This window comes from Euleptes europaea, chromosome 11 (assembly GCF_029931775.1).
Source record: "Euleptes europaea isolate rEulEur1 chromosome 11, rEulEur1.hap1, whole genome shotgun sequence".
Taxonomy (NCBI): domain Eukaryota; kingdom Metazoa; phylum Chordata; class Lepidosauria; order Squamata; family Sphaerodactylidae; genus Euleptes; species Euleptes europaea.
Window position 1 is genome coordinate 61,918,757 of NC_079322.1, and position 26,735 is coordinate 61,945,491.

The 26,735-nt window shown below is 41.1% G+C and overlaps 1 protein-coding gene across 3 annotated transcripts in view; it reads right to left on the reverse strand.

The window, feature by feature from the left end:
- The window catches only part of ARHGAP12 (Rho GTPase activating protein 12), a 76,338-nt gene that overhangs the window by 1,574 nt on the left and 48,029 nt on the right, over nucleotides 1-26,735 (reverse strand). For 2 of the 3 annotated variants that reach the window (XM_056857976.1, XM_056857975.1), the window contains 11 exons: nucleotides 22,892-23,017; nucleotides 18,901-18,984; nucleotides 17,268-17,333; nucleotides 17,095-17,172; nucleotides 14,184-14,282; nucleotides 13,797-13,895; nucleotides 7,781-7,883; nucleotides 6,218-6,337; nucleotides 5,445-5,543; nucleotides 2,814-2,891; nucleotides 2,106-2,240 (listed from right to left, as the gene is read on the reverse strand). In XM_056857976.1, the coding sequence (XP_056713954.1) occupies nucleotides 2,106-2,240; nucleotides 2,814-2,891; nucleotides 5,445-5,543; nucleotides 6,218-6,337; nucleotides 7,781-7,883; nucleotides 13,797-13,895; nucleotides 14,184-14,282; nucleotides 17,095-17,172; nucleotides 17,268-17,333; nucleotides 18,901-18,984; nucleotides 22,892-23,017 (1,087 nt within the window). Of the gene's footprint in view, nucleotides 1-2,105; nucleotides 2,241-2,813; nucleotides 2,892-5,444; nucleotides 5,544-6,217; nucleotides 6,338-7,780; nucleotides 7,884-13,796; nucleotides 13,896-14,183; nucleotides 14,286-17,094; nucleotides 17,173-17,267; nucleotides 17,334-18,900; nucleotides 18,985-22,891; nucleotides 23,018-26,735 lie in introns of all 3 variants that reach the window. The other variant, XM_056857974.1, reaches the window with a different exon arrangement.

Below are 26,735 nucleotides of genomic sequence, written 5' to 3' on the forward strand. Positions count from 1 at the left end.
CTGCCCGTTTGGCTGGAGCACTTGTGCCTGCAGATGTAATTCAAGGGCTCTCACATGCTCTACACAGTATGACTAGGAGAATCAGCTGAGAAGATGACTGATTGTGTTCGACCATTCCTATGAAAAAAGCTCTCCCCTCCTTTCATATCACCTCTGAGTCTTCACTCTTCCAGCTTAAAGGAGGAATGAAGATAGCTTCACACACACACAAAAAGCGTGAGTGCTGTTTCTGGGCAGCTTTCGTGAGCCAGGAAGCAAGTAGAGCAGATGGCTGAGAGGCCCCTAGTGGCTGAAGAGCTGACCCGGAGGCCAAGGAAAAGGGCTGCCCTGCCCTTCTTAGTTCTCTTGCCTTTGACTGGGGCTTAGAGAGATGAAGAGGAAACAGACCAGTCTCCGTACGGTAACATAATCAAGCTCTCCTGGGTTTGGCCAGTGAACTCACACCAATAAAAGCTAAAAAGAGTCTTGTTAGAGAAATTTTAGGGGGAAAAGGTTTTTAAAACACTGCATACAGTTCTTTAATGACAGGGAGCGTAAAGCTCACTGACTATTTACTGAAGTCCTAAACAGTGAAGATGGTTCTAAAGGCACGAAGTTTCCAGAACTTAATACAAAAATCTTTCTGGCAGCATGAGGGGGGAGGGGAACAAGGGAACTGACTAGAATTCTCAACAACAATTCTTATGGGAAGGTTGACTGTAACCTGCTGACCCCCCACAACCAATCATAGGGCTGGCTCCACTGAACCATCTAGGTACTGAGCAGGCTGCCTTCTCCTAACTGGAACATTCTAGAAGCTGAGTGAACCACCCCCTCCCAACAAGACTGCCCTGCCCCCTCCCAACCGAAGTTCTCAGCTGCATGGTGTGTTCTAATTAAACTGGCCTGGGAAAATGTCCTTGAGCAGGGCCGTTATCTGAAAACGGCTGGGGCACCTGTGAGAGGCAAAATGCCAGCCGTAACTAGAAGATTCTTCCACATAAGAACATAAGAAAGGCCATGCAGGATCAGACCAAGATCCATCAAGTCCAGCAGTCTGTTCACACAGCCAACCAGGTGCCTCTAGGAAGCCCACAAAGACGACTGCAGCAGCATTGTCCTGCCTGTGTTCCACAGCATCTAACATAATTGGCATACTCATCTGATCCTGGAGAGAATAGGTATGCATCATGACTAGTATTCATTTTTACCAGTAGCCATGGATAGCCCTCTCCTCCATGAACATGTCTACTCCCCTCTTCAAGCCTTCCAAGTTGGCGGCCATCACCACATCCTGGGGCAGGGAGTTCCACAATTTAACTATGTGTTGTGTGAAGAAATACCTCCTTTTATCAGTTTTGAATCTCTCACCCTCCAGCTTCAGCAGATGAACCCGCGTTCTAGTATTATGAGAGAGGGAGAAAAGCTTCTCCCTGTCCACGATGGCTACTATCTTGGCAGATGATGGAGAACCACCTCGTCATCTCTTCCTCCCTCTTGCCTGTTTAACAAGGCCCAGAGAGTCACTTCCAATATCTTGTAATCATAACAGTACTCTCGTAAAGTCAACCATTATTATCCCCAGAATATACATTGTGGGGGAGAAGCTGTGACTTGCTTATGGGCCATCTGGGGAGTTCATGACAGAGTGAGAGGTGAACCAGGGACTTCTCTATCCAAACTCTGGACTAGACTTACTAAATTGAGACTTAGAATCAGATCAATATTACCTTTCCCATTACAAAAAACAACTGACCCTCTTTAGGTTTTCAGTTAGCATAGCAAAACAGTATTCACAGCTGTCTTCTGTTGTAAATGGGCCTTTGTTTTGGTCTTGTGTCTATTGGGGTTGTCAATAAATCTGCCGTAATAATTACTAATTAGTACATTTCAGTGCCTTTCAACCCAATTCTTTGCCATTTCTCTTTCTCTGGACAGATATGTTATTCACACATGTGTATATGTGTGTAACATACAACGTGCCATTAAAAGCTGATGTCATAATACATTTTCTAGCCAATAAGATGCCACAAAACTTGGTTGTTAGTTTTAGAACTGGCTGACATGGCTACTACCCAGCTATGCAAGGATCACCAAAAGGTAAACACTTTGTGCCGCAGACTTACTGATTGCATTGACAAAATCATTGAAATGATTATAAGTGAATAGTGGTTCTGGCAGTTCTCTAAAAAACATCTTCAGAGCTCCTGTGATGACATGGATATCTTCCCATTTACTGTCATTCAAGTCCAGTTTTTCATCTGAAAGAGAAGGCACGTGATATAAACACAAGTCTTAGGGGTCTCAGCTACAAATGCAACATTCACAAAGGAAGGAGGGAAGGATATTCTGACACAATATTAACGTCATCTATCAAAAACCTTATGAGATGTGATTCAGTTTCCCCCTAGACCAATCGTAAATTTAGAACCCCTAGTTCCTCACTAGATGATTATTATTATTTATTGGTCTTATATTCCACTCTATGTCCCGTCCGAAGCCAGGCTCAGAGCGGCTAACAATCATAAAACATAATACATATGCATCTAAAACATAATATGTACAGTATATAAATTAAAAACCTAGGTCAATATACCATAAAATTATTCTTAATAAAATCGATTGATGCACTAAATCGTCAAAGGGGCCCATGGCGAGCCTTGGGAAAGAAGAGTCCCCAGTCAGAATACTATCAGATGGAAAATTATAAAGGAAGGGGAAATGAAGACTTAAATGTTGAACACTTATACATCAACTAAGAAATGAGCAATCAGTGTAGCTCTACAACAAGTATTATTATTACAACTGTTAACTATCATTGCATGGATACTTACCATGATTAACTGCAAACCTTAGCTTCTGTATTACCGCAAGATTGCCGCTAACTCTGTACAACCCATCGACATCCAATCCTAAAACACAGTTCAAATTTTGTTCAGTAAGCGGTTCTATGTTGTAGCCACACTGGGAAGGTTCCCTGGAGTGATGGCATAAACATCTTCTAAATAAATAGATCATACAGATATGATATCTTACAGAAATTCCCTTTCTCTCCAGAAATAAATTACTCACGAAAGATAAGATGATCATGTACCAATATCACCTCGGGATAAACAGCAAACAGAAAATATACCTGTTTAGCATAGTGATAAATATTTAGCCAGAACCTCAGGGCCACAATCCAACAGAGTGTTGCTCTTGCGAGGTACTCTGTCTACCCAAATTTTGAGCGCCTGTTCCTGGTGTCGGGAAAGATACTGTGTTCCCTCTGCCTAACCGTATCCCTGTCTTAATCGGACAGAAGTGGTTTTCGTTGTGGCATTCAGGACACTCAAAAATCTTCTTGGGCTGCGCCAACCTCTGTGCCTCGGTCAACCTCTGCTCAAAATATCATGCCTTGGTTCTGCCTCAAATTATATTAGGCACTAACATACCCTTGATTTGGTACTGAAAGCAGAATGATGACAACGACTAGTTAGCAGAGAAGCTCCTGCTGTAACCCATTCTATGCAAAGTTACCTTGGCCATCTTCTGAGCATGGAGTATGGGGTCACTGGGGGGGTGGGGGGGAGGTCGTTGTGAATTTCCTGCATTGTGCAGGGGGTTGGACCAGATGACCCTGGTGGTCCCTTCCAACTCTGATTCTATGAAAGGGCTCTGAAAGGGCAGATTGTCCAAAACACAGTTGCAAGGTTAACTGGGACAGCCCAATACAATCATTACACTGGTTACCTGCCGGTTTCCAGGGCCAGTGACCTTTAAAGGCCTAAACAGACTGGGACAAGGGTTTCATTAAGGCTTGCCTTTGCCATTACCAACAAACTCAACACAGAAATCACCTATACTTGCTGTTCACATGATCCTGGTCAACAGTGATTACACACACACAACAGTGAGTTCTCACTGGGGGCACTGAAACCATGGAACTTCTGGTCCAGGGGGCCTGACCAGCTCTATACTCTCTTAGCCTTCAGGCCAGTACTGTTTTAAAAGAATTTTCACTGGGGGAAGGAGAGGAATGAATGCAAAAGGACACTTTTAAACCATCAGAGAGAGAGAGTTAAAAATGTCTTGCTTCAGCTGCCTGGTTAATATCTTTTCCCAACAGTTAATTGGCTGTAATGAATTTTAGCAGGTGGTTTTACTGGAGGCCTTTTCTCTCTTCTGCTGAACCATGAGATTTGCTTTATTATGGAGTGGATTTTATTACTTCATTTTAAACTATTGGTTTTAGACTGTTTATGTCTTACCATTATCTGCTGGTAGGCCAAAAACAGGGATATAGTTTTTTTTTTTTTATAAAAAATTATAAAAACAAAGTTAGGTGTGGGTGAATCGACATAAATAAATGGGCTTCAACATACCCAAGTGATTGTCAGATTGTAGCCTATGGTTGAAACTTCTAAGTAAACTTGCTTAGGATGGTACAACAAGGCTTTTTGGTTTTTCTAAAGGATTTCCCCCCCTCAGGAATTTAAGCCAGCTTACACTGGCAAACAACCACTGCATTTGGTGTGAGATCATGAGTGTCTCTCTCATTCAGTGAATCTTTTATTGCCCAGTCACAGGGTGAAATCTGGCACATCCCCTGTACTTCTGAGAATACTAGCATATTTTTTTAAAAAGAGAGGCAAATTTCTAGTATTCATGATTGTGCAGGAATAATAAAAATGGGGAATAATTCTACTATAAACAATCTAGATAACAGGTTTCCAGCAGTGACGGTAGGAAATGTGGGCAGAGCCAATCTATTGTTAGGGCTTCCATTTCATATAGAGCTAACATTACCTGTTGTTTTAGGGGACATTTCTTGAAAGTTGCCATCCGTATTTGAGGGATTACGTAGTATCACAGCAAGCTCTCAACAAATGGGAGGAGGAGCTCTGTGGCCTCAAAGTGATCCCCCATGGGACAAGGTGGAGGAGTTTAAGTCCCTGATACTAATCTTCCTTGGGAGATGATAACAGGCTTCCTTGGGAGGTTGTAAGCTCTCCTTCCCTGGAGGTTTTTAAGCAGAGGCTAGATGGCCATCTGTCAGCAATCCTGATTCTATGACTTTAGGCAGATGATGAGAGGGAGGGCATTCTTGGTCATCTGGGCATGGAGTAGGGTTCACTAGGGGTGTGTTGGGGGAGTTAGTTGTGAATTTTCTGCATTGTGCAGGGTGTTGGACTAGATGACCCTGGTGGTCCCTTCCAACTCTATGATTCTATGATCTAATGGCTAATCCAAATTGGTCCAGCTTGGGGAAGATGGATCTATTTTTCTACCTAACGTCCAAGTAATTATCTACCTAACTTCCAAGTTTCTCTACCTAACTTCCAAGTAATTATCTGGAAAGAAACAGGGGAATATACCCTTATACAGGGACTGTACAAAAATCTGTATATATTAACATACCCTATCAATGTACTTTTCAATAACATTGCCTACCATCAAAAAAGCAAGACATATCTTCTACTCACCGTGTTCTTCAACATGATCAATACACAACTTCACAAATTTTGGCACAGTACTGTTTTCTCTTTGACACAAGCTGGATAAATTGCAACCAAACACTTGATCTGAAAACAGAGAGGGGAGAAATGTCACAAAGGAGGGGATAAATGCCCCAGAATTATACAAAACACATTCAAATGCTCGCTAAAGGACTGAACATAGCTGCATTGTACTTTTATTGAATTCTTCAGTCTCTGACATTATACGGAATATGATCAGAGCCAAGAGTAAAAAACAGACTTAATATCGTCTTATATCTACCATCAATTAAATAATCTCTCCACTAACATTTCAGCTCCAAATAATTAGTTAACAGTAGAAAAGCTAAACTGTGAACTCTGTATCAGCTGATGGAAACAACAATGTAATGCAAATACATTTGAAACCCAAGAAATTAGAAGAGACTTTCAACTGCAGAAAAAAGCGAAGGATATAAATATGTTTGTCCTGAACTTTCAGTGTCCCTTGATTTGCACTCAAGTGTCCCTGCTTCCTAGGGAAATGTGGGATCATAGAGAATACTAGCATTTCCCTTGTGGCGTTTATTTTACCATCAATATTACTGCCTCACTTAGGCTGAATACCAAAGATCTTCCAGCAGTGTACATCCTTATCCAGGAGCTTTAAAAAACCCAACATGTCTTTGCCATTTCCTGAGCAAATACCTGCCTTGTCCAGACTTATGTAATCAGTTTTACTATTCCCAAGAGGGTTGCCATGAAATCAGAAGTGCGGTTACCTTTGATGTAGCCTTTCTCGCGGACAGCTTGTAATGTGGGTCTGCGGGTCAAAAATTTCTTCAGTTTCGTTTTCGTTTTCTTTTGCTCTGAAGAATCAATGCTGCCAGACAATTTTATTGCTGGAAGGAAAAAGCAAGTTTTAACCTAAATCTTTTCTGCTGATGTCAACTTGTAAAAGATAGTGTGCGAAGTGAGATGCTGTACCACATATCAAATCTGAATTTACTATGCTTCATGCAACTGCTCACTAGCACATTTCCTAGTATTTATGGGAAGACAGAGAAATCTTCAAGAGGGGCTGAAGACAGAACAGCTGCAATGCTAGCCATGACCAAATACACATTTACAAGCTTTACATAAGGCTGTTTACCTTAACATTTATTCCCCTTACATAACTTGGCTTTTAAACCACACAGAACCACTTGCTTATGAAGAATTCTTTGTTCACAAGTGGAATGCAGATGTTCAGAAAGATACAGCTGCAGTCTTACTAATCTAGGAGGAGACCTGGAAGAAACTGATTCAGTTCCACCACCACTTGCTGAACTAAAAAATATTTTGTCACCATATTGACTCATCTGCACTGGAACGTGGATCTCTAAGCACTATGAAGAAAGTTAAACAGAGGCTTCTAAAGCTCTCTGCCTTCACATAGGAAATACTTATTTTATGCCAATATGGAAGAACACATATTATACAAGGTAAAGCAGTGGCCAAAAATGTAGCTCATCCTATCAGTTGGAACCCAAATCTGACATATTGTGTTTTCCTGAGCTGAAGACACTATTTAAGCTTAAGTATCTGAGATACTTAAAACAAAATATTTTTGTCTTAAAATCTAATTGGTCATGAAGTATTATATTTGTCATGCTTAAGTCTGTAAGCTCAGATTCAGACCTCGATCTTCACCTTCAGAGTAATCTGAGTTTGTCAAATCTCTGCAACTATTTCATCTGATCACTGCTGGTGGTGGTCGAAAGCGACATCAAGTCACAGCTGACTTGCAGTGATCCCGTAGAGTTGTCAAGGCAAGAGACAAACAGAGGTGGTTTGCCATTGCCTGCTTCTGTGTAGCAACCCTGGACATCATTGGTGGCCTCTCATCCAAATACTAATCAGGGTTGACCCTGCTTAGTTTCCAAGACCTTATGTGATCAGGCTAGCCTGGGACATCCAGGTTTCTCCTGATCACTACAGGACTGTAACTCTGCATTTGCCAGGTCTCTCCTAATTTCCTCTGTTTACAATCTACCATTTAAAATGTGATGTGGAAATTCACTGAAATTCATAAGAATATAAGAAAAGCCCTACTGGATCAGACCAAGGCCCATCAAGTCCAGCAGTCTGTTCACACAGTGGCCAACCAGGTGCCTTTAGGAAGCCCACAAACAATTTTAGCTACTTTTCAATCTTCTACTCTTTAAGAGTGATTAGCAAAACATGACTTCTCAACAGAAGATTAGCCTGCGTTAAATTCTTCTTCATTGGGCAGGGAATCCTGAGATCACATTGGTGGAAATTAGCCCTGAGTGCAGATGTTTACTTTGGAAATTTCAACTTACAGCGAAGCTTTTTGGAGTCTTTATGGTCCTTTTCTTTGTCTTGTTTTTCCACCCCAGGAGAGTCTGGCACTTCGTCATCCAATGCTTCGTCAGATTCCATCGCCTATTGAGATTTTTCAAAAGAAAAATTTCACATGCTTACCAAGTTTGACAGCTCCTTTAATTAAGAAAACTCTTGATTTTTAAATAGTAACGTTCTTCTCAGAACACCAGAAGGAGGATTATCACAGTGCTTCCACAGCTCTATGAAGCTGCGGTATCATGATCTTGTAACTGTCTCAGTTTCCTTGGCAATGAAACTATGTCTGTTCTGCTGATGATAGTGCACGTGAACAGCTTCTATAAGAAATACCTGCTCTGGTACTAGATAGCTGATGTCTTCTAGTCCCAGACAAGAGCTTCTGCACTTCCTATGACAGCCCTTCAATTTAGTATACTGTCTTGTCCCCCACCTACCCACCCCACTTTGTGATCCACAGCCACAGGGGTGTTACTAAGGATCTGTGATATTGCTTGGTCAGGTAATTGTGCCTTTAGACAGAACTGTCCTAATGGCTATTACTATTATTAGCAGTTTTTATCCAGCACTAAGTGTTAGAAGCATTTCACATACATTCTTTCAGTAATCTTTACAACCTACCAGCATTTTAGTAAGACAAATCAGCAATCTTTATGATGCAGAAAAGGATAAGACACAGTACTAGAAGTAGGGTTAGCTCTTTCCCACCATGCCATTTTTTCTGAAGCAATTCCTCACCTCACAGCTGCTGTTTATAGAGATAGCATACAGATACCCATATGCTTTCACTGCAGAGAAAACTGCAACTCCAGGGTGTCAATTTGCATTGGGAAAAGGGTGCAAGGGAGGACTAAACCCCCATCATGGAAAATGGCTATTTATCCTGCAATACCCTGACTCTATCAAAAGCTATGCGGCAGCTTCTCTGCCTATAACTCATTCAACATTTGTTCCAGCTCCAGCCTACCCTTCCCTAAAGTAACACAGAGCAGTGTTTTAAGACCAGGACGAGCCCTTGGGGGCAATTAGCCAGTTGCACCAGAGCAGTGACCCAAATATTTTGCTCCAGTCTGCTCATATCCCCAAAGACCAGGGTCTCACAATTATTGTTCCAATATGGAAAAAAGGAGGGAGGTCGAATCCTGCCAACCACCAACCAATCAGTCTCCTTAACGTTGTTAGCAAACTGTACTCTAGACACTTACACTGGAAATGTATCGATTGGTTGGCTAGAGAAAATATATTGATGGACTTGATAAGATATTATAGATAAGAGTATGATGGTAGGAAAATTTCATAGTAAGAGAATAGACAGGTTAAACATATGTAACCCATGTTAAATAATAAGCATTAAAGGTTATCAGTACAATATCGATGATTAAGAAAATCTCATGATATAATAAGAAGTTTCTTATGTAGATAGAAATGTAAGTTGAATGGCAAGGCCTATTTGGAGTAAATAAGGTTCCATAATAGATGGTAGAAACAAAATTATTTGAATAGATGGTCAAATTTGGGATAAAGCGAGGCACATTTGGTAATATGTTATGTGTAAGGAAGTAAATTATGTAGGAAGGTAGGAAGTAAATTATGTATGCTAAGTTTGAGACTACACTATGTTATGTTTCTTGTTTCTTTTTGTAATTGAAAGTCTACAATAAAAAAATTAATTAAAAAAAGAAAATACATTGATGGACGAACAGGCAGGTGGGTTAGAACTGGTCATTCCACCATAGACCATTGCTTGATCTTGCATCATCTCGTGGAGAAGAACAGCTCTAAGCCTAATTGCTGCCTTCATGGATTTTAAAGCAGCATTCAATAGTATCCCCAGGAACAGGCTTTGTGCAAAGCTTGAGAACTCAATAGACCTTATGTACCTATCTGAAGACCTTATGTACCTATCTGCTCTCTCCAGGAAGGACATTTCTTAAAAGTAAGATGCAGCCCTCAAGACCACCTCTCCAATAAAGATACCTCTAGACAAAGGAATCAAACAGGGTTGCATGTGGGGGGCCCTACTTTTCAGTTTTTACTTCAACTCCTTGGTGCAACACCTGAGAAACCCAAGTTTCAATTCTCCAAAACTTGCACATAAAATGATTCCTGTATTATATGCAGATGATACTGTTATTCCATCCTACTCACAAGTGGGCCTTAGGAGAGCACCGTGCCCCTTTACTGCATACTGTAAGGAGGAGCAGCTCTGAATAAACTACCTCCCAAAAAAGCCTCACTTTTTTGGAAACACAGATAACGAACAGAGGGTCACAACATCTAACAAACAAGAATGGTGCCTACTGGAAGCTGTTCCTACGAAAGATTTTTAGAGTCCCCCAAAATATTCCAAACACCCTTCTCAGATTAGGGGCTGGTGTGATGTCTTTGGAGGCACATAAATGGTTAATGACATTCACTTATTGGCTAAAACTTATTTTCAGTCCTACGGGTCTAGTGCCCTTGATTTTTGACAACAGATATCGTTCAATCTGGCTAACAGCAGTTGAGGCGAACATTCAGAAGTACAGCCTTTCCCACCAAGTTCTAGCATGCCTCAGGCCCCAAAATGCAAAAGAAATGATTCAACACCAGCTTTTGGACCATGCCTTACAATCTGACAGGGCACAGATACAGAAATATCCAGTTATTTTCCAGCACATCAAATATGTTCGACCAGCAGATTATCTTAGGTCCTTGAAGATCCCCAAATATCGGAGAATTTTTACACTGGCAGGTTTTAATGCTCTACCTCAGCCCTTCTGGAAGGCAGATACCATTGTGTCCCACTTTTTCAATGGCTTTGTCCATGTAATACAGGGAAAGTAGAGTCTGTTGAACATGTTTTGCTGCACTGCCCACTTTATAACAATATCCGACATCAGTATATCGCTCCTGTTTCGTCAATCACACCGGGAAGATCTAAACAATTTTATGCCTCCTTTCTTCTCGCTGACTCTTCCCGGGAGATAACTTATAAAGTTGCTAAATTTTGCCTGTGGGCCAGTGGGATGCGAAAGCAGCTGACTAAGCCTGTTTGAGGGAGGAGGGTTTTATTCTTCTTTGTCCCCCTCTCAGCTTATGTAGGTTACATTATATGCATATATTATTTTATATTAACCATTTATATTAACCATGGAGCTGATTTTATATCGAAATAAATTTTGATGATGATGTTGCTTGCATCAAAGCTTACTGTTTCTCACTTTGCAGAGGGGACCAATGAATCAGTCCATTAGAATATATGCAGAATGTTATCATGGGGACATAAACTCTAGAAGAGTTGAGGAAAATAAGCATAAACAAGACTAATTGCCTGCCCCACAGACCTACAAATACACACTTTACACAATCCAGGGTTCACCAGCAAGGCCAGAACTAAATGGCAGAAGCTTGTGATCAGTTGTTGTTAATTGAGTGTGCCATTCAGACACCACGAACAAACCACAATTTAATCAGCTATGTTAATGTGGCTGAAATTGTTGGGTTCATATGCTCCCTCTTCATTCTTATGAGGATCCAAGATTGAAGACTTCCTAATTTCGTTTTCCCTGGTTTAGGAAGTCTTCATCCTGATCACACGTGGGACATCTAAATTCAGGCACTTAAGTGCTGATTTTGTTAGTTTCTTAAACTGAATCCCAGTTTACAGGCAAGAAAAAAATTCTCAGTTTCCTGAAGTGCCTGAATTTGAACATCACACAACATACTGTGATAAAGTTTAAGAGCTTCCTAAAGCAAGAAGTCTTCGAACTCCGCACAGAGTTCAAGGGAAGAAAGAAGGGAGGGGCAGAGCACCCAAGCCCAAGGATGTCACCAATTGTTATTTATTCATGTCAAAATACAGCAGAAGTCTCCAGTTTCTGTGAAGACTTATCAAAAATGGCAAGTGCGTTATTTAAACGTATTATTTATCTAAAACGTTTCCCCTGCCTTTCTACCCAATTACGGCCTGAAAGGCAGCAAACAATTAAAAAGACATTAAAAAATCAACTTCAAAGAAAAATACGTATCTATAAAACAGCAATTAAAGCAAAAACAGGAAGGAGGGGTAGTAAGGCAATGCCGAACAAACCAAAGAAGTCTTCACCCACTGGCAGAAGACAATGATAGAGGAGGACAGATTTCTCTCCTTAGGAGGGAATTCCATTTTTGGGGGGTGGCACAACAGAGAAGGACCTTTCTCAAGTTGCCACCCATCTAGCCTCAGACGATGGGGACACGAAGCAAGGCCCCTGGAGAGGACTGTAAAGGTCAGGTAGATTCATATGGGAGTAAGGGATTGTTAAAGTACGCTGGTCCCAAGTTGTATAAACATCCTTCTTTGTCAGTTCTTCAGAACTACTTGTATTACTAGAAATGACACACACACCCTCCCAAAAAAAGGTAGCCAGACCACAAAGGAAAAAAGCCTTGAATATCTGGCTGGTTTTCACATACCTTCAAATACAATATTTATTTATTTATTAGATTTCTATCCCGCCCTCGCCAGCCAAGCTGGGTATTATGGAGGTACATGGGCAGGTTAGCAGGGAAAAGCTTGAGTTGCACACAAGCACAGGAGCACAGTAAGCATATTGGTGGGAAGCCAGTTTTAACGCTGTGCTGTGAAGTTATTAGTTATTCATGTGAAACTGAAGAATCCGTCTTTGTCAACAGATCTGAGTCTTGACAATTTCATAGCCTCACACTGAACTGGAAATACCTGTCGGCAAAGACTTCTCAGGCGGAAAGCCAGGCTGTTAAGTCCACCTGACCCAGTGAGCTGACAGCCTTAGGAGACTCTACCCTGTCAATTAATGTGGAAGTTCTCCTAGGATGTTTAGCGGAATCATTCAACCACACGTAATCTGGATGGGCTACTTTGCAGTGCCGGGTATCAGTTCCAAGCTTTGCATAGAAAGTGCTAGTAGTTTCCCAAAAGAAGGCACTTGCAACATGACTCTTGGTCTGAATATTGCATTTTGGCATATTGCCGGACTGGTAAAGACACATGCCTGAAAGCTGTAAGTAATTAACATTAATAATCTGATGCTATTAGTAGTCAACATGCCGCCCATATTCTTCATACTAATACGCCTTCTAGGATTATAGCAGCAGAAAACAGCAAGAGTCCAGTAGCACCTTAAAGACTAACAAAATTTCAGGCACGGTATGAGCTTTCTTGAGTCACAGTTCACTTCTTCAGATGGTGGTATCTGAAGAAATGAGCTGTGACTCACAAAAGCTCATACCCTGCCAGAAATTTTGTTAAGTCTTTAAGGTGCTACTGGACTCTTGCTGTTTCTTACTGTGAAGAACAAACTAACATGGCTACCCATTATGATCTATCTTCAAGGACTGTAGAAAGGGAGAATTTTCATTTCTCAAAATTTTGTTTCTCGAGTACTGTTAATGCTAATCAGACTCAATAATACAATACAATACAAATATCTTTATTGGCATCGTATGTTTAAAGGAATATACAAAAGCTGAAATTAAAAATTTGAATGTTAAAAACTAGTTTGGATACTCCCTGAAGTTGTTCAGGGCTCTGTGCCCACAGAATTGTAATGTAGGCCTCTAAGCAAAGAGTTGAAGGCAACTATGAATAATTCCTGAGCTTCTCTACCTTAATCCATTTCCTTTTCAAATCTGAGACCAGACAACATATTCAAAGCCTCAAAAGTCCAAAAAGGGTCATTGCAATAGAAGAAAGGAACCAAAGACTTGTTTCATGCAGGAGATTTGAATTGATGCTCCTGTCTAATCAGTGTTCTGCTTTAAGTCAAGCCACATGCAGGATTTTCACAGCAATAACGCAGTTCAGGTCTCAAAGCAAAATATGTTTGTTGGAAAAACCTTGATTCAATCTACATCTTTAATCAGATTTCCCCACACACACTCACACACACTGAACTATTCTGCAAAACAGCAATGGCTCCTTTTCAGTCATGGAGAGGGGTGGGGAGCAGAAAACAAACTTCACAGTAAAAAAAGTTTTATGATTTAAGTACATACCTGGTTGTTGATAGTATAATTAAGTACTTTAAGCCATTCATTAATAGAAATGTCATTATCAGATTGAATTAACAATTCCGTTCCTTGTCGTGTTTTCAGCTTTAAAGGAAAAGAAACCAAAGCATTCAAATTAAAGTACTTATAAGCGATCCTAAAGAATACACTTTTATTACAGGAAGATTCACAACATCAGAGGACAGTAATTCTAAAATTCATTTTAATTCATTTTTATATTTTATAGCAGTAAGTGTGAATCCTAAAGATAAGCCAGTTTTCACACAATAGATTCAGAAGTATTAGTTTTACTGTAAAGGTCTTTAGGAAATAGTGCCCCATTCCCCTTAAAATCCAAATTAAAGTCAGGAAAAAAGAAAGGGGGAAAGTCACCTCAATCACATTCTTCTTGCTGGATTTCTCCTTTGAAGCCCAGTCAACAAAAGCACCCCTGAGATCAACTGTGAATTCTGGCTTAGATTGGTTTCCGAACTTCTGGAAAAAAAACAATCAAGCATTAACTTGTTTTTTAAAGTATAGGGACTGTATAATAACCAAATGGCCTTAACACAGCCCTCAGAAAACACAGTCTGAACAGTATGTAGTCATTAGCAAGAATTCTCGGCAGCTTGGTCTTTAGATCATGATTTTAGCATATTGTTTTCATCACCCCGTCTCATTAGGTTTTTCTCTTTTGAATGCTACATACTCTACTCTCCTTTCCACCATCCTGGAAATGTTGGATAGGCTGTGGGGGAGGTGACACAAGGCTGTTGCTAGGGAATATCCATGTGCCAACAGTGCCATGTTCCGCTAGAAGGGAACATAAAGGAGGAAGTGAAGGAACGGGTTGGGAAATGGGTAGAATGCATCACATGTGGCAGCGGAAGGGGATCTAGTCCCTCCTAGAGATGTAAGGGCCAAGGGGAAAAATTTACCTCCCCATTCTCTCCTGCCCCACTCTCAATCTGGGCTGGTGAGGCACGGCCCAACCAAGTGACATTTATGTTATATCCGGCCCTCATAACAACTGAGTTAAACACTGAACACTGAAGTACACATTGCAGCACGGAGATTACGAAAACATGCTTGGGTGATGCCACGTTGGAATTAAAAGAAAGTGATGCAGCCTCCAGATAGAAGCTTTCAAACACATAATCCTGTCTATTGTCACGGTAATTAATCCAAAGGTGGAGCTTTGATCATTTGCATCTCATTCAAAATTATAATGCAATAAGCATACTGCCTTGCTAAACACACGGAGAGACTGGCCTAAAGAACATTGCAAGTCCAATCTTATTGGTATGTAGATTCTGTTCAGAACCTTAGACCAGTTTGTGTGGCTACTGATGTACCCAAATGCATGAGTGATGTGAGAAGGTGAAACCTCCATCTCCCACCATGAATGCTTTTCAGGTCTCTGAACAAAGCAATTACATAAAATTTGTGATTAAACTGCATGCTTCGAGCTTTCGTTTTGAGATTCAAGAATGAGTAACGACAGTTCTCCCATCTGAAATTTTAGATTTTGGTTGCCAACCTAATTAAGTTGTAATGACCAGTTGAGGATCTCGTATACGTTTTCGCAGAGTAGAATAAAACAGAACATCCTGTATGTGACAAGTTGAACAGAGCTGGAGATGTCTGCTCTGCTGCCTCTATTTGTCCTTAAGCCCCGCCCTGTAGTGTTTGACATCCATTGCTGAGTTTGCTCAGTGGATTCAAGGCAGCTCCAAAAAGACAGCAGCCATGACAGCATTCCCTGAGTCATTCAGCTGTGCCACAAAGATTGAAAAAGAGGGGCTTGGGTTCCTTATAGTCCCCATTTGGTGTTTTATTGTAGTTTGCTGGTTCTAAACTGTTTTCAGCTTGCCAAACTGCCTTAGGTACTAATATCAATGGAAACAATATAAATCACACATAAACAAGCCACCTGTGAAGATAAATGTTAGTGCTAACTGTGCTAGCCAGAACAAGAATGTGAGGAAGAGGCTATGGCTTAGTGGTAAAGTATCTGATTTGCATGCAGAGGTCCCAGGTTCAACCCCAGGTAACTCTAGTTTAAAGGATCAGGTAGTAGTGATGTGGAAGAGCTCTGCTTGAGACCCTGGAGAGTAGCTGCCCATCAGAACACACAACACTGACAGTGATAAAATTAGTAGTCTGGCTCGGTATAAGGCAACTTCATGTGTTCGGAGCTAGGAAAGACGTCACAACCTCTTCCCGTCCAAGCACTCTGTAATAGTGCCTCAGCGCTTACTGATACTGTAGATGGATGCTTCAGTGAGATCTCCTAGTTCCACATTTTTGCTTTGCTGAAACTGGATGCTTCACTGAGCGCTCCTAGTTCCACATTTTTTTTTGCTGAAACTAGTATAGGGAAGCTTGAATGAACACATCTGCTGACCTAGGGCCATTCCAAGCTTCATCGGTTTCTACATGCGCGTTATACCACTGACGCAAGCTGATTCACACCAAAGAGCAATTTCCCTACTCAAATTGTGTGAAATCAGCTTCTTACATAGGGAACAACAGTTTGTGATTGTGTCTGCTTTTTTTCAACCTGGTAATTGCCCTGACTTGGGTAGCCCAGGTTAGCCTGATCTTGGTTTTTTTTTAATTCCATACAAGAAACAACTAAATATGAGTAGCTTAATACAAAAATATACAAATATGTTAATATCTCATTTGTTTACATGCTAGGCATGTTTGTTAAAATAATCTAGGAATTTTTGGAATGGAGAAAGTTGGGTTCAATGGTAAATTGTGGAAAAAAGGTAACCCAGTAATGTTTGTTTGTTTATTTGTTATGGCCAATGGCCAGCATAAGGTAACCCAGTAATTATTTCGGCCGGGGGAAGAAAGTCCATGTACACAACATATTGTATAACATAACATCGGGAATCCCATTTTCCCCCTTTATTTTATATAGTCTTTCTTCACCTTAGGAACCTATTGCCTTGTAGGGTGTTTTGTCAATACTGTGCCCAGATTGTGCGGTGAGAAGGTGTATAGTATAGAGCAATTTGGTAGTATTCTGAGGAGAAAGGATGTGTTGGTGTGGCTTGAGGGAAAAGGGAGATTGATCTCGTCAGATCTCAGAAGCTAAGTAGGGTCAACCCTGGCAACTATTTGGATGGGAGACCACCAAGGAATACCAGGGTCGTGACGTGGTGGCAGGCAATGGCAAACCACCTCTGAACGTCTCTTGCCTTGAAAACCCCACCAGAGGTTGCCGCAAGTCAGATGTGACTTAACGGAACAAAACAAAAAATGCCACAGAAATGACCACTGTTGTCCTTACCCAGCTGGTTCCACCTCCCTGAGTCTTGGTAAACAATAGAGATGAACCTTGCAATACAGCCCATGATGACATCCAATTCTTTCTGTAAAAGAGGTAGGCATTCATACATAGTGACACATTTATCAAGCATTATAAACATAATAAAGAATAAAATAAACTCATTAAAGTGTTACTTGCCGAACTTTTTTCCCATTTTCTGTTATTTTTGTGACATTTAATAATCCGTATTTCTCTTGGCCCTGGAAGAAGAGAACATCCAACAAGTCAGTAAAAAAAAGAACGTCTCCGTTCTTCTAGTGTGCAGACAGAAAAGGTTGCAAACTGGGCGGCAAATGGGTAATCCCAGGCAGAGCTTATGCACTCTAAACTTGATTGAAACATTTACATTGTTGCCTTTTCTCATGGCTCAAGGAAGTTTACAAGCACTATTAACACATTATAATATGAAACAGAATAAAACCAGATACCTCCCTCCCCTTCTGTTTATACCTCAAAGATGCCTGCTGTTCACACCTCAATATTATATACTTTAGTGTTTAAACCGGCCTTGCCAAAAAAAAAAAATTACTAGCCCATAACATTTTTACTAGTGCATCTGTCAATGTTTCTATGCCAGTTATTCACAGCCTAATGGAGGGGGGCTTTTTATAAAGGTTTTGTGCCTAGTTGCTCGAAGACAATTCTTCCTTGCTACCAGTCACCAGGCACCTAGCTACTGCAAGCTCACGTTAAAATGTTCCTTAACAAAATGTTGACAACTAGGTTCATTTTCAAGGTTGGAATCTGAACAATCCTGGGGCTTCTCCCAAAACAGAACTATTATGTTTTAATGGTAATTTTTAATGATCCGAGCCTACAATTTGGGGAAACTGACAGCATCAGATTTTTTGCATCATTTCCTTACAGTATTCCAATATACACATCAATAATTTCACAATTTAATAATGATAACGCTTATTTCTTCTCACAGAACCAGTCAACACAAGCTGGCAGATCCGTTCAATGACGAATGACCATTCCTCATGACATTCATCCATTAGGATAGAACTTTGTTATATATCGTATTAAATGCAAAGTAATTTGATGATAAAACTATTTGTTATAAGTTAGCTAATTATTTACGCTAAGGTTATTTTCTCTTCACCAAAAAAAGTTTTATGCACCACACTCCCCGCCACCTGGGAAAGAGATAAACTGTCCAGTTCCAAACACATGGCCTGATTTATCATTCTGGTGTACTTATTAATACCATTTTATCTACAACACTAATTCAGAAGGACAGTTTACAAGACTGGCCCAAATGAAGCAAACACTGCAAACCTCCCCATCGATGTGTGAACAGTTGATAGTAATTGGTGTGATCCTATTAGATCACAGAATAAAGGCAGATCCCTGTTATGGACTGCACTGAATGATGGTAGTGGGGACCAAAGAAGCCACCCCAATAAAGGAGGACTTTGTCACAGTAAAGTTGCCTGATTTTCTGAGAAAACCAAAATATTCCAAGGGCTGCATAACCCTACTTCATTCCTTTTCCACTGACCTACTGGTCCACCCGGCTGCTAAGGAATTTGCCTAGCTGACCAAAGCTGGACACACAAATGACATGCGTGCAAGTATTCCAAAGACCTGAATCTTGCAACTGCACTAGCTAATGTGCTGAGAAAAGCAACATGAGAAACTCTCGAGTGAAAGAGACAGCCTTAAATATGACAAACTCACACACTTAAAATACATAAAAAACAACAGACTTGTCTAAATCTGATGAGCTTGTTATATCAGACATATTACAGTGTTTATACTGACTGTGGCTTGATGCTTTGGCGAGGAAGGGGAGGACGACTCACTGTCAGGAAAAGTGGTCTTTGAAGCGACTGGAGACGAAGGATCCTACAAAAGGAAGATGAATTGAAATGTTTATACCGCAGATATCAAACAGAAGCTCAAGATTTACAGAATTTGGACAGAATTACTGAAAAGGCGTCCAACACTAAGACATGAGCGTGAAAAATATGTACAAGACTAAACCAACTGTCATTCCATTCATTATTATAGGCACTGATTCTCTCTCGTACAGAAGCACTTTTATCGACTAACGTTGTCTATACATTAATCAGGTTTCAGATACTAACTTGGTCCTGATGTGCTGGGAACAAATATGCAGGATTAGGCAAGAGCTGTTCAGAAGAATTAGTTGGCAACTGTAAAAACACAAGAACTATTTTAATATAGCATTATTCTCTCACAGATTCTGTTGTCAGGATTGGTTTAATATAATTTATGCTTCAATGACTTGCAATCAAAACTTATTTGTATCATTTACAGATGATAGCCAAGGTTTCTGAAATAAGCATAAATTATGCATTTAGTAATGCTCCCACACCAGCCTACTTAAAAACCCTGGGTGGCTGGAAAGAAATTGGAGGCATTTTTTCCTGAAGGCACTTGATAGTTATTCTCCATTAAAAAGCAAAAATGCAATCCCAGCAGAGATGGCTAACAAAAGTGCTTTGTAGCAGTATTTTTCCCTACATGAGGCATTGTATTGTTGGCAACTTTTTTATCAGATAATTTTAATGCTGATGACAGATTAAGAAACTGTGAAATTGCTACCTACCTTTAGATCCTTACACAGTATGGTACTTTTTGCTCAAAGTACTTCACATAAATGCCCCTTTTATTAAACTTGAGCATTTAAAAAGAACTACACACATCGCAGACTAATTCTTTTGTTCCCTTCTCTTAGATTCATATGATTAAACCTCACTCGTTAGAAAAGGAAGGTCTAATGAAGTGTCAACTGTCATAGTTTCCAAACGGTCCATAAAAGCAAACCTGAGTATTTTGGCAAATGAGCAGGGCAATAACGACAATCCCTTCAAAAGCTGCATGGTCTTATTGACAATAATTGCAATTCAGCAAGTGGCACATAGGCATACCTTCTGGGTTTTCCCTTCTTAGCAGTTCTCAATGAAAGAGAATTTACAATGGGTGATCTAAGAGATGCTGAAACCATTAAGACTATTTTGGCATAACTTGTTCCCTCTACCCCATCTTGGTGCTGAGACCAGCTTTTTTCTGCCAGTCCCATGAGACCCAGAAAACGAGCCTCAGGCCATCTACAGTACTAAGACTGATCGCTAGCAGAGAAGGGTGGAATCAGTCCACACAATCTCATGCTCACTGGGGGGAAATGCAGCCCTAGGATGAAACAAGTGTCTTCTTTGCTTACCCCCAGACCATTAAGCAGGCCCTCTTGGTAACTAATCAAGCTACATTTAGAGAGCAAGGAACCCTCTGCATTAACTTTTCTCCAACAAAAACTGAGATTCAGATCAGCATTTTCACCAAAAGGTTCCGAGTTCACCCTGATCCAACACAGACCAGTTGGAATTTCCCCCCAAAATCCCAGCTTGGTGGAGGCATGAAACCACGGAGCTATCCCAAGCTCCCTTCTTCCTATCCTGAGCTCCTCCTTTTCTTACTTGGAAATGTTCCCAAGTTTTTCTCCCTCTCCCATAATACTAGAACGCGAGGTCATCTCTTGATGCTGGAAGGTGAGAGATTCAAAACAGATAAAAGGAAGTATTTTTTCACACAATGCATAGTTAAATTGTGGAACTTCCTGCCCCAGGATGTGGTGATGGCTGCCAACTTGGAAGGCTTTAAGGGGGGAGTAGACATATTCATGGAGGAAAGGGGTATTCATGGCTATTAGTTAAAATGGATACTAGTCATGCTACATACCTATTCTCTCTAGTATCAGAGGAGCATGCCTATTATATTGGGTGCTGTGGAACACAGGCAGGATAATGCTGCTGCAGTCGTCTTGTTTGTGGGCTTCCTAGAGGCACCTAGTTGGCCACTGTGTGAACAGACTGCTGGACTTGATGGGCCTTGGTCTGATCCAGTAGGGCCTTTCTTATGTTCTTATGAAAAGGTCATAGAATCATAGAGCTGGAAGGGACCACCAGGGTCCAACCCCCAACACAATGCAGGGAATTCACAACTCCCTGCCCCCCACACCCCAGTGACCCCTACTCCATGCCCAGAAGATGGTGTCTTCATTCAAGCATTTCACTAATTCCCTTAAATCAACAGAAAAATCTAAGCCAGTAGCTCTTAGGAGTGAGAAGTGGCTGGTTTTCTTCCTTACATTCAGGTAAGTCTACTGAAAAGCTGGGACCAAAACAAAAAGAGGGTGCAAATGTCTCTGCAATTACACACAGTAACAACAATGCCGTAAGTGTGCACTAATTTCCACAAGACCAGAGTGACAGGGAGATTGGGAGTTTAGCTGTTCTTCAGAGTCCATATACATGGAGTTGGTTGTTAAAAAGGTGCAATAAAATAAAGCCATCTAAAAGGGCTGCTGACAGTATTCTGTTGAGAAAGTCACCAATGAACATGATAACAGAACAACACCAAACTCAATACGCTGCCAGAAATTTTGTTAGTCTTTTAAGATGCTACTGGACTCTTGCTCTTTTCTATTACACTTCTAGCCACGCTTCCTATTGCACTGGAATCAAAAGGAAAACAGTTAGCTCATGAAGCTGCCTTATACTTATACTGAACCAGACCCTTGGTCCATCAAAGTCAGTATTGTCTACTCAGACCGCCAGCGGCTCTCCAGGGTCCCAGGCAGAGGCCTTTCACATCACCTACTTGCCTAGTCCTTTAACTGGAGGTGCCAGAGATTGAACCTGGGACCTTCTGCTTGCCAAGCAGATACTCTACCACTGAGCCATGGCCCCTCCCTAATTAGTAGTAGTTCCAAAGGCAGAAAGGGATCCACAGTGTGCTGGAGATTAAGTCCACTAGGCAATCCTTTGTTTAAAATCAACAGTATCCAGCATTATGAAGGAATACATTGGACTTTACATTGTGCTGGTCTACGACCATAACAACAGTTAACAAACAACAAACATTGGACTTTAAAGCCCTATAGGGTCTGAGACCAGAATCTCTCAGGGAATATCTACTCTCATAAAGGCCTGTCCAACTGTTCAAGTCATCTTCAAGGGTTTGGATCCACATACCACTACCACTGAAGGAACAGTGGGCAACTCTGAAAGACCAGGTCTTCTAATTAATGGCGCCCAATTTCCCTCCCCTAGGGAAGTTCATCTGGTCTTAATTTTCAAGACAGGTCAAGTAAATTATCTTTCATAGAACTCTGGAGGATTCAGAGGGATAGGTGGATTTAATTCCCACTTTTCATTAAGCCTAATACTGTGTTAGCTTTCAATCTTGCTCTTCTAAGCAGGTTTTTATACACCACTGATCTTTCATAAGCTGCCTTGTGGATCTTTTGTAGATGAAAAACAGGCATATAAAGGCTTAAAGGGAAAAAACCTGCACTCTCCTATAGTAGTCATAGGAAATGCTCATTCTGTGAAAGTAAAATAGCTGCCACCAAGGAAATCACTGATGAAGAGCCCCCAATCCATATCTCGAAGACTACCAATATCAGTCCCAGTTGTGTTCCCAGCTGCAGCTATTTAATTTTCTTCCATAAGAATGAAGAGCTTGTGCTAACTGAATGCAAGCAAATACAGCTCATCATAGTGAAGTGCATTCTTGTCACTCTGAAGTGAATATGTTAGTGTATATAACAAACAAAATAACTAATTTCATCAAAGATGGAAATGCAGAATGGGGTAACTGATTTTGTGGGAAATAGAATGCAGATTAAACAGCATATTGGGATCAGCAAATAACTATTTGGCAACAGTTTCTTTATATTTTTAACATACGTGAACAAATTCTAATATGTTATTTAAGACGTTCCTACCTTGTCATTGGTATCTAACATAATGGAACTGTGCCTCCACTTGGTTAACACAATTGGTTCCTGTAGCCGCCGGTCTAGGCTCCTGCTTTTAATGATCTCCCTTTGCTGTTGCGGAGAAGCATTATACTAAAAAAGAAGGGAAAGCCACACACTGTAAATAAATCAAGGCAGTATTGCAAAGGAAAGCTTTGTGACATGCACACAATCCATACATAGCTACTTTCACGCTGTACATGCAAGTGTAAGGCGAAAACCTGCATTCCCCCCCCCCCTTAGTATTTTCTCCAAGTAAGCGGACACAAATTTTTGCAGGGTCCTGGAGTTTTGTTTACAGGCTCCATAGCTGATGCCTGACCAGGGTAAGTTACAGTTCTTTTTCACAACACGAGCTGGGGCCCCACTTACATTAGGATTTCCCAAATTACTAACTAGCATGAGAATGTGTCACGGTGACATTTACAGTGTGGGGCAAAGGCAATCAAGATCCACAACAGTGGCAAGGTATGGTGTGTAGCAGGGACAGGAAGATAAAGGAATAGAGGCAGGCCCCAAGGGACAATTTTCCACCCCCCAATACCCCTACTCAAGTCTGTGCCCACCCTTGATTTTTCACATCTTTGTCAAGAAATTTGTAAGCTGGTGGAACCCCACCTCACTTAATCAATTTAGAGAAAAATGCCGGGGGGGGGGGGGAGGGAGAGGATGTAACAGCAGTTCATAACCTCACAAAGGATACAATGTGGCGGCTTAACAAGCCGGTAGTAACAAGGAGTGACTCATTAATTAAATTAGTTGCAAGACAACATCACAGGTGAAACTGAGTAACTGGACTGCTGAATCAGACAATCAGACCACCCCCAACCCAAACTAGTCATGGAGGCAAACAGTGGCCCCACATATTGTTCTTACACTACATATTCCAGGCAATGTCTGTCACAATTAGGAACGTTGTTGCACACCACTGCTACATTCTGAAGTTTCTCCACCTTTAGAAATGGATTGTTAATGTGTAACAGCTGAAATAAACTGTGAAGGACGTTAATTTACCCTCAGCTACACAGTACAAAGACACGGAGTCACACACCCCTGCACATACAGCATGAGCCCTTTGCATGGAATACCCATGGGGGAGCACCATCACACCTGCTGCCCTTTCCTATGCCTATATGCATTCGGCCTTAGGTCAGCGCAGCGTATTGTGCATGCAAACTATATGGGCATACTGCTTTTACAGGATTGCCAGTGGCAGACAATGATTTTTGCACATGGGCTCTGTGCCAATTTTACGGAGAATGAGTTTCAGTAGTGGGCAGCAGGAGGTAAGATCCTGTGTGTCCCCCCACCACCCCTTTGAATTCTATACACATGCTCATGATATATTTTCAGGGCTAATCAGATCCGAAACCTCTGTACATGTAACAAACAGCGGAAATCATGCTTCATCTATCGCCAAATCTTCACCATATAGACAGCATTTTGAATTCTGAGTTTTTAGATTAATTTTATTAATTCAGTGCACACTGAATGCAAGACAGGCAGGAACTGTTAGTTAGCATTACAGGATTATATATGTATTTCCTGCTGAAAACGTTTCTTTACTTAAACTAGAGGAGAATCATCATCAGTTTCTTTTACTGTCGAAGGCTTTCACGGTCAGAGTTCATTGGTTCTTGTAGGTTATCCGGGCTGTGTAACCGTGGTCTTGGAATTTTCTTTCCTGACGTTTCGCCAGCAACTGTGGCAGGCATCTTCAGAGTAGTAACACTGATAGAGACCCTGTCCTTCAGTGTTACTACTCTGAAGATGCCTGCCACAGTTGCTGGCGAAACGTCAGGAAAGAAAATTCCAAGACCACGGTTACACAGCCCGGATAACCTACAAGAACCAAAGTTTCTTTTACATTTATAGTAGTCTTTCTCAAGCAAAACAAAAACTTAGCTTAGAAGAAGAAGAGTTGGTTTTTTATAAGCCGACTTTCTCTACCACTTAAGGGAGACTCAAGTCGGCTTACAATCACCTTCCCTTCACCTCCCCATAACAGACACCCTGTGAGGTAGGTGAGGCAGAGAGAGTGTGACTAGCCCAAGGTCGCCCAGCTGGCTTCATGTGTAGGAGCGGGGAATCAAACCCAGTTCCCCAAATCAGACTTCACTGCTCTAAACCACCGCTCTTAACCACTACACCATGCTAGCTCTCACATTACCGAAACTAGTACATTAATCCAATTTAACTCTGTTATTGTTTTCAACTCTTTAGTTCCCTTTGATTTGATTCTCCCCCACCAGCATGACTTCAGACAAGATCTATTATTTATGCCCATGCATATCACTACAGTAAGAATCAGTTTTCCAGACAACTAAACACAAATGTCTTTTTGGACTAAACAAACCTCACTTTATCATTCTGTGCAAAGCTGCATATCCTTTCATTCCGAGCCATCCCTACAGTACTGATTAGACTGGGTATTAACCTTAGAACAGAAGTAAAATTGAGCAGCTAGAGATTTTGTTTAAAAATCTATGCTGTCTTAATAGCAAACAAACTGGTGAAATACTCTAAAATGACCACTGAATATGCAGAACAGAAAAAGTAACATAAAAAGATATTTTGCCAAGACATGCAGTCTTAAACTTGAAAAGGTGCACTGTTAGAAGAAACAGAATGGTATAACGGCACTATTTCTCCAAAACACGCACCATCACTTGTCGAAGTGGTTACTGACAACATAGGCCCAGACTAGAATGATTTTTTAATGATATTTTTTAAACAATTGAGGAAAATATTTAGGGTAATGAAATCCCAGTTATGTATCATCACCATATGTATCTACAGCAAGTGAGCGCAATTTATGTCTTAGCTCAGCCAGGAATTCACTAAGTAGTAGTGAGCAAGCCGCTCAGTCTCAGCCTCCACCCAGTAACAAGAGAATAATGCTAGTTTACCTTCCCAGGCTAGAACAAGAATTACAGAGCCAATATACGTAAAGCACTGCAACTACATTTTCTCTGGTACAAACTGACGGGACCTACAGACCAAGAGCAATACAGCTACCCAACTCTTATGGTATCTAATTCCTTCTGTTATTTTGCTAGCCAGTAATAAATGAACCTATGGAACAAGGACATACCATGCCATTCATGTGTATTCCAAATCATGCGGAGTCAGGCGGTGGCATTCTGTGAATCAATTCAACCCATGCAGCTCTAGTTGCATTGTTATTCATGCCCAAAAAGGTATGATTAAGCAGAGTTTGGGAGTGAACCAGCAACACGTGGGAAATATATGCATAGGTGTGTTACAGAGTGGCAATTCCCCAGGGGATACTTGTAATCAAAATTAACAACTGTAATTTCTGCCAGGGAGCTGTGCGCTGTTGTGGAGTTTGCAAGGAAGACAAATGAGAAAGGCGGGGAGGTCCTGTTCTCATTTTCTAATTTTGTGGCTTTTATCAGGGGAAGTCCAAAGTGTTGACTGGCATGGGTAGAAAATGTGCATTTACAGCTCTCATAATTTTTGTCATTGCACAGATGACTCACCTGTCTGCAGTATGTGGAATGTGAATTTCCCTCTGTTTTTTCCCCCAGTGGCAATTAGATCCACAGTTAATCCTCTCCCTCTGCTGTGAACGGCTGCAGAAGGTAGACCGAACATGAGCCTATGGTACACAGAGAAGCTTGCCTCCTGCCCATGCAGAGTTCACACAAGCGATTCACCCAGTCTGCTGTGAATGTCCCCAAAGAGGAAGCAGCGGTGGTGTCTCAACAGATCTCATTACCCTTCGTCTGAGCAATTTACATTCATAGAGACCACAGCAGAAACTTTACAATTCAAACGGTTTGGACTA